At 43.4% G+C, this 13,013-nt stretch overlaps 1 protein-coding gene across 1 annotated transcript; it reads right to left on the reverse strand.

Moving 5' to 3' along the window:
* Window positions 1-10,088: 10,088 nt before the first annotated feature.
* On the reverse strand, window positions 10,089-12,651 carry LOC119280730. Its single transcript, XM_037561478.1, has 2 exons — window positions 11,280-12,651; window positions 10,089-10,519 (listed from the first exon to the last, which is right to left on the reverse strand). The coding sequence occupies exons 1-2, from the start codon at window positions 12,535-12,537 to the stop codon at window positions 10,299-10,301; spliced, it is 1,479 nt and encodes a 492-aa protein (XP_037417375.1). The 5' UTR covers window positions 12,538-12,651; the 3' UTR covers window positions 10,089-10,298.
* Window positions 12,652-13,013: the final 362 nt, after the last annotated feature.

Genomic DNA, 13,013 nt, shown 5'->3' on the forward strand with positions numbered 1-13,013 from the left:
GGGGCGGGCATGGTGCGTCGGGGCGGGAAGGGCCGCGTTAGGGCAGAGGGCGTTGGCGAAGAGGACATCGCGCGGTGATGGGGCGGGAAGGGGCGCGTCGGGGCAGAGGGCATCGGCGGCGGTGAGGGCAAGGCTGAGGGCGCGTCGACGACGTGGACAGCGGGCTCGAGGTCGGCGACGAGGACGACACACGGCGCGTGTGAGGGCATCGGCGGCGGCGAGGGCGCAGCCGAGGGCACGTTGACGACGAGGACGGCAGGCTCGAGGTCGGTGACGAGGACGGCGTGTGGCGAGGGCGAGGGCACGGGCGAGGGCGTCGACGACGGCGAGGGGACGGTCCGGCAGCCTGGCAGCGTCGTGGTGTTCGGCGCGACATCGGGTGGGAAACTGCGATGAGAACTGAAATTTTTCACAAGTCATGTTTATATACACTAAGCTTTGGCCCCGGTTCGTGCCACCAACCGGTACCAATGCCCACCTTTGGTACCGGTTGGTGCCACCAACCAGGACCAAGGGCCTCTTTTCAGCAGCTCAAAGGGCAGGAGGCATGGGCCCTTTGGTACCGGTTGGTTTCACCAACCGTGACCAAAGGCCTCGTGCTGCCCGTGGCTAAAACTTTAGTCCCACCTCGCTAGTTGAGAGGGGCGCGCAGTGGTTTATAAGCCCCTCAGCCGCACCCCTCTCGAGCTTGTCTCGATTGCAGGCTTACGGTCCTAATAGTCACTACTATGCCTGATGGGCCTACTGGGCCTTCTGCGAGCCTGAATCCTGGCCCATGGTAGGGTTTCTAGTCATATTCAGGCCGTAGTGGCCCAGTAGGTGGCTTTTTTTTATTTTCCCAGTTTTTTTTCTGTTTTTGGCATTATTTATTTTCTTTTATTTTTTTCTTTATTTTTTAGTTCCTTTTGCTTTTAGGTAATAAAAAATATAAACTTTCCGTTAGTGCCATTTGTTTTCCAATTTGAATAGTTTAAATTTGATTTTTTTGAAATTTGTGTTAATCACTAGTTTTTGAATAACATTACTATAAACATAGATTTTTGAGTGATTCTTTTTCCTGCGATTTAATATTACTGTGTTTTATCATTATATTCAAAAATAGATTTTGTTATTTTAGTTTCTAACACAAAAATGTTTTATGATAATTCTTTTAGCTATTAAAGTTTCTTACAAAAAAATTCTTTATGAAAATTCTTTTTGCTTTAAATGTTTTGAACAGAAAATACTTTGATAATTTTGGTTGCATAAATTTTATATAATTTTAGTTTCAATAATACTAGAGGTTTATAAAAGTTTTTGAGTTGATTCCTTTTGCTATTAGAGTTTTATAAAAGCTGAAAGTTGGCATGGTATCATCATTTCACCCACATAGCATGTGCTAAAAAGTTGAGAGGGTTACTACAAATGAACTCTGAAAAGGTTGAAAGTTGGCATGGTATCATCATTTCACCCACATAGTATGTGCTAAAAAGTTGAGAGGGTTACGACAAAAACCGGATGCACTTCGTGTACAAAACAGACAATCTCTTTGGAAGTATTAGGGTTTTGGACGAAAACTCATCTGTTACAAAGGGATTTCATTTGTTCAAATGTAACTACAGTGATATTCTACATCAAAGGCATCATCATAATAGTTGTTTATAGAAAGTTTTCACTTTCTCTTCGCTTGTGTTCTTTGCTTATTGCGCCGTAACCATGGATAATCTTCATAGTTTAACAGGATGCTTGTGTCAGCCTTGACTTTGAAGGGAGCAATTTCATGAAACTTTTCATAATCTTCAGACACGTCTGTCTTGCCCTCTAATCCCACCATGTCTCTTTTTTCTGAAAGAACTATATGGCACTTTGGCCCAACGTATGATGTATCCGCTTCCTTATCTTTTCTTTTTCTCGGTTTGGTAGACATGTCCTTCACATAGAAAACCAGCGCCACATCATTGGCTAGGACGAATGGCTCGTCTGTGTACCCCAGATTGTTCAGATCCACTGATGTCATTCCGTACTATGGGTCTACCTGTACCCCGCCTCCTGACAGATTGACCAATTTGCACTTAAACAAAGGGACCTTAATATCATTTCCATATGTCCACTATGTAACCATAATATGTGTCCTTTCCCCTCTTGGTTGCTGCATCAAAGCGGATACCACTGTTTTGGTTGGTGCTCGTTTGATCTTGGGCGATCGTGTAAAATGTATTCCCATTTATCTCATACCCTTTGTAGGTCATTACAGTCGAAGATGGTTCCCTCGCCAACGAGTACAGGTCATCAGTAATAGTGTTGTCACACCTGAGACGTGTTTGGAACCAACTGCCGAAACTCCTGATGTGTTCACATGTAATCCAGTCCTCACACTGGTCTGGGTGTTTGGAGCGCAGAATGTTCTTGTGTTCATCGACATACGGGGTCACCAAGGTAGAATTCTATAGAACCATGTAGTGTGCTTGAGACCAAGAATGCCCGTCCCTACATATTATTGAGTCCCCTCCTAGCGTGCCTTTTCCACCCAGTCTCCCCTCATACCGTGATTGAGGGAGACCTATCTTCTTAAGGTCAGGAATGAAGTCAACACAAAACCCAATGACATCCTCTGTTTTATTGCCCATGGAGATGCTTCCTTCTGGCCTAGCGCGGTTACGGACATATTTTTTAGGACTCCCATGAACCTCTCAAAGGGGAACATATTGTGAAGAAATACAGGGCCCAGAACGACAATCTCGTCGACTAGATGAACTAGGATGTGCGTCATTATATTGAACAAGGATGGTGGGAACACCATCTCGAAACTGACAAGACATTGCGCCACATCACTCCTTAACCTTGGTATGATTTCTGGATCGATCACCTTTTGAGAGATTGCATTGAGGAATGAACAAAGCTTCACAATGGCTAATCAAACGTTTTTCGGTAGAAGCCCCCTCAATGCAACCGGAAGCAGTTGCGTCATAATCACGTGGCAGTTATGAGACTTTAGGTTCTGGAACTTTTTCTCTACCATATTTATTATTCCCTTTATATTTGACGAGTAGCCAGACGGGACCTTCATACTGAGCAGGCATTCAAAGAAGATTTCCTTCTCTTCTTTGGTAAGAGCGTAGCTGGCAGGACCTTCATACTGCTTTCGAGGCATGCCGTATTTTTCGTGCAAACATTGCAGGTCCTCCTATGCCTCCGCTGTAACTTTTGTCTTCCCATACACGCCCAAGAAGCCTAGCAGGTTCGTGCTAAGGTTCTCCGTCACGTGCATCACGTCGATTGAAGAGCGGAACTCTAGGTCTTTCAAATAGGGTAGGTCCCAAAATATAGATTTCTTCTTCCACATGGTGCGTGTCCCTCAGCATCATTCGTAACAGATAGTCTGTCGGGACGCTTTCCGAAGATTAATTTTAAATCATTGACCATAGCAAGTACATGATCACCGGTACGCATGGCGGGCTTCTTCTGGTGATCTGCCTCGCCTTTGAAGTGCTTGCCATTCTTTCGACATTGATGGTTGGTTGGAAGGAATCGACGATGTCCCAGGTAAACATTCTTCCTGCATTTGTCCAGGCATATACTTTGGGTGTCATCTAAACAATGTGTGCATGTCTGGTATCCCTTGTTTGTCTGTCCTGAAAGGTTACTGAGAGCAGGCCAATCATTGATGGTGACAAACAGCAACGCATGCAGGTCAAATTCCTCCTGTTTGTGCTCATCCCATGCACGTACACCGTTTCCAATCCACAGCTGTAAAACTTCTTCAACTAATGTCCTTACGTACACATCAATGTCGTTGCCGGGTTACTTAGGGCCTTGGATGAGAACTGGCATCATAATGAACTTACGCTTCATGCACAGCCAAGGAGGAAGGTTATAGATACATAGAGTCATGGGCCAGGTGATGTGATTGCTACTCTACTCCCCAAAAGGATTAATGCCATCCGCACTTAAACCAAACCATATGTTCCTTGTGTCACCTGCAAACTCCTCCTAGTACTTTCTCTCGATTTTTCTCCACTGTGACCCGTCAACGGGTGCTCTCAACTTCCCATCTTTCTTACGGTCATCTTTGTGCCATCGCATCAACTTAGCATGCTCTTTGTTTTTGAACAGGCGTTTCAACCGTGGTATTATAGGAGCATACCACATCACCTTGGCAGGAACCCTCTTCCGGGGGCGCTCGCCGTCAACATCATCAGTGTCATCTTGTCTGATCTTATACCGCAATGCACCGCATACCGGGCATCCGTTCAAATCCTTGTACGCACCATGGTATAGGATCCAGTCATTAGGGCATGCATGTATCTTCTGCACCTCCAATCATAGAGGGCAAACAACCTTCTTTGCTGCATACGTACTGTCGGGCAATTCGTTATCCTTTGGAAGCTTCTTCTTCAATATTTTCAATAGCTTCTCAATTCCTTTGTCAGGTACAGCATTCTCTGCCTTCCACTGCAGCAATTCTAGTACGGTACCAAGCTTTATGTTGCCATATTTGCAATTGGGGTACAAACCTTTTTTGTGATCCTCTAGCATGCGATTGAACTTCACCTTCTCCTTTTGACCTTCGCACTGACTCCTTGCATCAACAATGACCCGGCGGAGATCATCATCGGGCACAAACAATGACCCGGCGGAGATCATCATCGGGCACATCGTCTGATTCCTCTTGATCTTCAATACATTCCCCCGTTGCAGCATCACTGTATTTGGGGGGCACCTAGTTCTCATCGTCCTCTTCTTCTTCGTTGTCTTCCATCATAACCCATATTTCTCCGTGCTTGGTCCAAACATTATAGTGTGGCATCAAACCCTTATAAAGCAGGTGGGTCTGAATGATTTTCAAGTGAGAGTAAGACTTCGTATTCCCACATATAGGGCATGGACAACACATAAAACCATTCTGCTTGTTTCCCTCAGCCACTTTGAGAAAATCATGCACGCCCTTAATGTACTCGGAGGTGTGTTTGTCACCATACATCCATTGCCGGTTCATCTGCGTGCATTATATATAATTAAGCGTGTCAAAAACCATTACAGAACATCACGAATAGATAATTAAGTGACCAAATTAATAGAAGTTCATCATCACAATAAAACGAAAGTACATACGTAGTTCTCATCTAACAACATATAGCTCTCCAGAGCATCTAATTAATTAAACCATACATTGAAACTATGTAAACCATTTCAATGCGAAAACAAATGCGATCATAATCGCAACCAAGGTAACAATTGATCCAACGGCATAATGATACCAAGCCTCGGTATGAATGCATATTTTCTAATCTTTCTAATCTTCAAGCGCATTGCATCCATCTTGATCTTGTGATCATTGACAACATCCGCAACATGCAACTCCAATATCATCTTCTCCTCCTTAATTTTTTTTAATTTTTTCCGTCAAGAAATTGTTTTCTTCTTCAACTAAATTTAACCTCTCGACAATAGGGTCGGTCGGAATTTCCGGTTCACATACCTCGTAGATAAATAAAATCTACGTCGGGTTGGTCGGCATAATTGTCATAAACAATAAATGAACCAAATAGTTATAAAGATAATATATACCACATCCGAATCATAGACAGGACGAGGGCCGACGGGGGCGGATACCAAAACCATCACACTAAATAATAACAAGCAATAATAAAAGTAAGAATATTATACAAGTATCTGTATAAACATACAAGTAAGAATATTTTTTTCCTTTCAGAAAGAAGATAAGAACAAGAGGCTCACCATGGTGGTGCCGGCGACGAGATCAGCGCGGGTGATCAACGGCGGTGAAGATGGGGATGGGACGTGACAGACCACTAAACCTAGACAAATATTGAGGAAAATGGAACTTGGAGGTCGAGCTTGGAGAGGAGAAAGCTTAAGTAGTGTGGCTCGGGCATTCCATCGAACACCTCGTGTGCATAGGAGGTGAGCTAGAGCACCACAAAGCTCTCCAACGGCCGGCCAGAAAAACAGAGCAGTGGACTGCTCTGCTCACGGGCGAGGGGTATATATAAGCAACTCATTGGTCCCGGTTCGTGGCATGAACCGGGACTAAAGTGCAGCCTTTGGTCCCGGTTCAAGCCACCAACCGGGGCCAATGGGGCTGGGCCAGGAGCGAGGCCCATTGGTTCCGGTTCGTCCCACCAACCGTGACGAAAGGGGCCAGATGAACCGGGACCAATGCCCCCACGAGGCCCGACAGGCCCCCTGGCCTCACGAACCGGGACCAATGGGCCCATGGGTCCTGGTTCATGACTGAACCGGGACTAATGGGCTTACCTGGCCCAAACATGTGCCCTATTTTCTACTAGTGGGCCCCAAGCAATCCGGCAACGACATTTATGTGTACCTAAGGACATTAGTTGAAGAACTTTTACAGTTGTGGGACAAAAAAGGTGTACGTATGTGGGATGAGCACAAACAACAGGAATTTGACCTACGAGTGTTGCTGTTTGTAACCATCAATGATTAGCCTGCTCTTAGTAACCTTTCAGGACATACAAACAAGGGATACTACGCACGCACGCACTTTTGAGATGATACCTGATGACCCACAAGTATAGGGGATCTATCATAGTCCTTTCGATAAGTAAGAGTGTTGAACCCAACGAGGAGCAGAAGGAAATGACAAGCAGTTTTCAGCAAGGTATTGTCTGCAAGCACTAAAATTATCGGTAACAGATAGTTGTATGATAAGATAATTCATAACGGGTAACAAGTAACAAAAGTAATTAAGGTGCAACAAGGTGACCCAATCCTTTTTGTAGCAAAGGACAAGCCTGGACGAACACTTATATAAAGCAAAGTGCTCCTGAGGACACATGGGTATTACTGTCAAGCTAGTTTTCATCATGCTCATATGATTCATGTTTGTTACTTTGATAATTTGATATGTGCGTGGACCGGTGCTTTTCCTGTCCTTCATTGGACAAGCCTCCCACTTATGATTAACCAATCTCGCAAGCATCCGCAACTACGAAAGAAGAATTAAGACAAGTCTAACCATAGCATGAAACATATGGATCCAAATCAGCCCTTACGAAGCAACGCATAAATTAGGGTTTAAGCTTCTGTCACTCTAGCAACCCATCATCTACTTATTACTTCCCAATGCCTTCCCCTAGGTCCAAATAATGATGAAGTGTCATGTAGTCGACGTTCACACAACACCATTAGAGGAGAGACAGCATACATCTCATCAAAATATCGAGCGGATACCAAATTCACATGATTACTTATAACAAGACTTCTCCCATGACCTCAGGAACAAACGGAACTACTCACAAAGCATATTCATGTTCAAGATCAGAGGGGGTATTGAATATCATTAAGGATCTGAACATATGATCTTCCACCAAATAAACCAACTAGCATCAACTACAAGGAGTAATCAACACTACTAGCAACCCACAGGTACTAATCTGAGGCTTTGGGACAAAGATCGGAGACAAGGGATGAACTAGGGTTTAAAGAGGAGATGATGCTGATGAAGATGTTGATGGAGATTGACCCCATTTCATTGAGAGGATCGTTGGTGATGACGATGGCTTCGATTCCGCCCTCCCCGAGGGAAGTTTCGCCGGTAGAACAGCTCTGTCGGAGCCCTAGACTGGTTGTGCCCAGGTTCCGCCTCGAGACGGCGGCGCTTCGTCCCGAAAGCTTCTTATTGATTTTTTTTCAAGGTTAAAACCCTCCATATAACAGAAGATGGGCACCGGGGGCCTGCCAGGTGGGCCATAAGCCAGGGGCGCGCCCCCCAGGCTTGTGGTGGCTTGGTGGGTCCCCTCTGGTATTTTCTGCACACAATATTTTTTATATATTCCAAAATAATTCCCCGTAAAGTTTCAGGACTTTTGGAGTTGTGCAGAATAGGTCTGTAATATTTGCTCCTTTTCCAGCCCAGAATTCCAGCTGCCAGCATTAACCCCCTTCATGTAAACCTTGTAAAATAAGAGAAAAGGTATAAGTATTATGCTATAATGTGTAATAACAGCCCATAATGCAATAAATATCAATATAAAAGCATGATGTAAAATGAACGTATCAACTCCCCCAAGCTTACACCTGGCTTGTCCTCAAGCGAAAGCCGAAATCAAAAAATATGTCCAAATGTTTAGAGATAGAGGTGTCGATAAAAATAAAATGTGAATATGAGGGCATCATGATCATCTTTAGGACCGCAAGATATATTGTCATATAATTTCTTATGCTAAAGTGACAATCCATCACAAGGTAAAGTATGAATCAGAAACTTTATTGCAAACCAACAAACTATGATCGCAATCATCGAAGCAATTGCAATTTATCATAACGTAGGAAAGAGTCATTATAAGAGCTTTTAAGCAAGATCACATACTCAACTATCATTTAGTCTTTCACAATTGCTAACACTCACGCGATACTTATGAGTTCAGAGCTTTAGTCTGACAAAGCGAAAGATAGGGTTGGTGATTTCACCTCCCAACCTTTTACCTCGAGGTTACTGTCAACAATAATAACTTATGAATATCTACATCCGAGTGGATATATGTATTTGGATCTCCATCCAACATAAAGTGCTACTGTCAACATAAAGCGTTCTACTAGTAAATGGATTAGTACTTTTGCCAATTCGTCCCACATTTTGCAAAAAAGAAGCCCCTGCCTTTTTGGAGAATCAACTCAGAGACCAATTTGTAGGCAGATTTTTTCTTTTACAAAAAAATCCCTACTATCTCTATTAATCAATCTGCATTTCAGTTTTAAGTTAGATTTTCGTAACTCCAAATTTAACATGGTATATATGGATTTTGATTAGAAAAATATTTAAAATCTGAATATGATGTTATTTTACCAGTTAACAATAATAAAAGTGTTAGTTAAGGTGAACATATCAGTGCCTATCCGGATTAGAAATGAACATCAAAGCAAAACTAGATTAGAGAAAAAAGAAACCATAAAAAATCACACATGCACACCTCGTCAAAACCTCGTAGAAAAACAGATTGCTCATCTTATGGAGAGAGGGAGATGTCTTAGCATTGACCATATTCAAATGCATTATGATTGTGTGAGAACCGTGGCCACCATCGATGAGGGTGAAAAGGAGAATAAGCAAAAACAGAAATGAGATGCCATGTGCTGAAATAAAGGAGGTAGACCTATTGGGTTCTTAAGTCATGATTATTGGGTTAAGGGCATGTGGTGCTTTTTTCTCTCTCCTATTGCAACTCACAAACTCTTTTGCTAGTGAGAAAACAAAGAAACCAAAGTGAAATAAAAATAACCCAAAGAAAATCAATGAAAAACAAATGATTATTATTATTATTATTATTATTATTATTATTATTATTATTATTATTATTATTAAAAGAAAACGAAAAAAGAAAGCATGTACATGTACTAAATGTCGGGCACTAGCACAAAGCTAGCGACATGGGCCAGGCTAACAAGTGTTAGATTAGTTTTTCAAGTTTTGGATCTAGTTTTTCCACATTTAGAAAGTTTTTACAAGATTTGTGATTGGTTTTTTGTTGTTCTCTTTTTCCTGTTCTTTTCTATACTTTTTGTTTCTCTAATTTTCTAGTATATTTTAGATTTTATTTCTACTATTCTTTTTAAATTCCAAAGGTATTCAACATATTTTTAGAGATGTTCTAGGTTTTCTTCATAAAAGGTTCACATTTTTTATAAAATATATTTAAAATTATAAAATGTCTATATTTTAGAAAAATGTTAGAAATTTCAAAATATGTTCAACATTTTGTATTATTTTACATATTCACAATTTTATTTTAACTTTTTAGAATAAATAATATCCTTGTGTTTCGTAATTATGTTAAAATCAGTTGAAAAATAACATGAAAACGAAGAAACCAATAGAAAACAACTCAAAAGCGAAATGACAACCGCACATACGCATGCACTCGCTACAACGTCCAAACTGGGTTGGCCTAGGAACGCACAAGCATGTGCGTTTGCTCGACAATCTGTCGCAGTTAAAAGGAGCTTCACTGGACTGCAACAACAAAGATCACTTACCTTACCACCAGAACAAAAATAAGCAGACACATGTTGCATGTTTGTTCATTGGTACAAGATAGAAGCAACATACAGATGGGGAAAACCTATGAAGCTCAAATGATTTTATTCCAACTTGCTTAAGAACTAGAAGCAACATATCAACTGCAGCACCGTTCCCTGTTCCAGAACAGGTTAAACACAGCTTAAACTGAACCTCATCCAACACTCGTTCCAGAACATTTTATATGTAGAGCAGCTGCTAGAATATGCTTTTGCTTTCCACTACTTTTGCAGATAAGAGAGTAACATACTGACTATTACATTCCAGACAGATGAAAGAACACTTTTACAAAGACCGCAATCAATACGCAGCCAACAAAATACAGCAAATAGGGCTGTTCCAACCAGCAATCCGCAGCCCGTGCCTGCTTCTTCTTATTCCTCCTCTTCCTCTGCACACTCCCTCCAGAATTATTGGGGCTGGGTCTCCCTTGCGGCCATTTATCGGATTTATCCTTCTCAACTGGACTGTCAATGTCTGTTCAAAAATGTATTATTTAACAAAGAGACATTTACATATAAAAGATGGGGAAATAAATGCACATAAACTTCGCAATGGAGCACTTCTTAATTCTTATTGGAGAGGGCCTCGGCCAGAGGTATAAAACTAGTACCAAGTAAATAACAATGGACAAAACAGATGGCTACAGGTAAATAGGTAATGTACATATATAAATGACACATGGGTCATCATAACTAAGATGCAACTTGCCTCCCGTCTCAGGCACCTAAACCTGTTAATTTCGAAAAGACCAAACTAGTGAAGCATTTCCTAAGCATGGGTTTATGTACATTCATAATGGTATGTTTATTCTCACTGCACCAAAATTCTGATTTTTGTTAATTAACATTCTACTACAAACCTATGTTATATATAATAAAATTCCATGGTCCTATATCATGCTGTTTGAGATATAAAGAAATAAGAGAAAATTACATATATTGCATATATATTTGAAACCCTTTCTTTTGTCAACTTATAAAGTTTGACTTAAGGTCAAAGCTAATATGCGGAGTAAATAAAAACGGACGGAGTAAATGTCAACAGTGTTAGTACTGAAACATACATTCTCCTAAACAAGCACACACAAGAACTGACAGACAACCAAGAGTACAAAAGTACTGACAGACAACCAAGAGTACAGAAGTTCCGGTTTGAAGCAAGAGTGCAAAAAATACAGTCTTATGTTGATGCTAAATCACATGGCATGATGCAAAAAAGAATATAGTTACCATACCTGGTGTTATATTGAGGTAGTACTTGGGGAAGGTGCACGGACAGTACATCGTAACGGTGTACGACGGTTGGGTAGAAACCGGGACCAATGCCTCCAGAGTCGCACGTTTCATGTCAACAACAATTACCCAGGCTGTGTTGTCTTCCTCGTTCACCTTGCCCATCATGTAAAGAAGATCATCGTCGTGCACACTCAGGGTGGGGTTAAGGAAATACAGGTTCTTAATTTCCAGCTCTTTGGTCTCATCATTCAAAAGCTCGGGCAACAATGACAAATAACTTGGGTCAACCGAGATCTCAGCAACATCAACTGTGGAGCACCTGCCCCAATCATCCCAAGAGACCTTCCTGTTCCATGTGGTGGCCTTCCATGCTTTACCATTGGCCCTGCAATTCGGTTCATCGAATTTTATCTCGACAAACTTGATCAGATCATCGCAGCATGTTATATCGCAGAAGAATTCTGGCGCGTAGGAAGGATAACCATTCCTATCGGTGATGCAAGCCTTTACTTTAGGTAACAGTATGTATGTGATGACAGGACGCTCGTCGAACAGGTTGCTAAGAAGAAGAATACCACGCAAGAGATCAACCCATCCCAATGCGCTTTCCCCGACGGTGATCTGCTTGGAGCTGGCATGTCGATCAAACAATAACTGATCAGACTTGGATAAGTAGAGCAAGGCCTCCTTACTTCTCTTCCATGCCTTTGTCTCGGAGGAGAAGATGTAGGCATAATAATGCCAAGCCTGGTCACTAGATTCCCACTGGTGATGGAGGAATGCCACAGCATAGTGCTCGTTACCGCAAGGCAAGAGGCCAAATTGCTGGCTCATGAAGGCTTCGACCCTGGGTTTCGGGTCCGGGAGACGGTGCAGCGACGGCCTCCCGCCGGGGATTCCTCGGGCGGTGTAGACGAAGTGGTGGACGGAGTCATCGAGGGTGACGCAGAAGAGGACGAAGGCTCCCTCGGCGCAGAGAAGGAAGGGCGGGGTGTCCGAGAGATCGTCGTCTTCCAGACCAGGGCAGTGGACGGAGAAGTAGGAGACGGCGGGCGGGTCGACGAGCCAGAAGGACACCGCGACGGCTTGGCCCTCCCTCGTGCGGCACAAGGCGGTGGTCGCGTTCCGTTGGTCGGAGATGCGCGCCGTCTTGTTGAGTAAGACCCAATCGGGATAGCCGGGGCGCAGGAAGGTGGAGTCGGCGGCGCGTGGGCCGATTATGGTGGAAGGACGGATGGAAACTGTGGAGGTATCCATGGATTGACAAGAGGATTTGGGGAATTCGGCAGATTTTTGCTTTTGGCCGCGGCCTAGATTTGCAGTACGAGGAGCGGTTGATGCGGGGAGTTTGCTCTGTTTCCCTTCTAGCGTCTGCGGGGGCGAACTTGACACGAAGGTCGGGAGGGGTGGGCGCTACTTTTTGTAAGCGGAGGGGGGCCGGAGACACCTACTCGGACCATGAATCTGATTTGCATCCGACTCGGACTCAAAATCTGCCTGATATACCGAGCGCACACCCAAGCCCCGAGCGCACACCCCTCCGGGCCGTCCGATTTCCATCCTGCGCCGCGCACGTGCTCAGGTGCTACCTGGTCGGGATCCCGTCGCCGCGGAACGAGATCCTCTGACTTAGACCAATCTACTGCCGAGGGGCGTAGTAGGTCCTGCACCGTCGGTTGGCGATCTGACGACTCGTTGTGAGGTGCGCTTTTTCCTTCTCTCTCCTTTCGTGT

The sequence above is a fragment of the Triticum dicoccoides genome, chromosome 3B (assembly GCF_002162155.2).
Source record: "Triticum dicoccoides isolate Atlit2015 ecotype Zavitan chromosome 3B, WEW_v2.0, whole genome shotgun sequence".
Lineage (NCBI taxonomy): Eukaryota > Viridiplantae > Streptophyta > Magnoliopsida > Poales > Poaceae > Triticum > Triticum dicoccoides.

Excerpts from the sequence above, each read along its gene's own strand:
- LOC119280730 (XM_037561478.1), bottom strand. The coding sequence starts at position 12,537 with ATGGATACCTCCACAGTTTCCATCCGTCCTTCCACCATAATCGGCCCA. Across the intron at positions 10,520-11,279 it reads CTACCTCAATATAACACCAG|ACATTGACAGTCCAGTTGAG; the intron begins GTATGGTAACTA and ends ATTTTTGAACAG.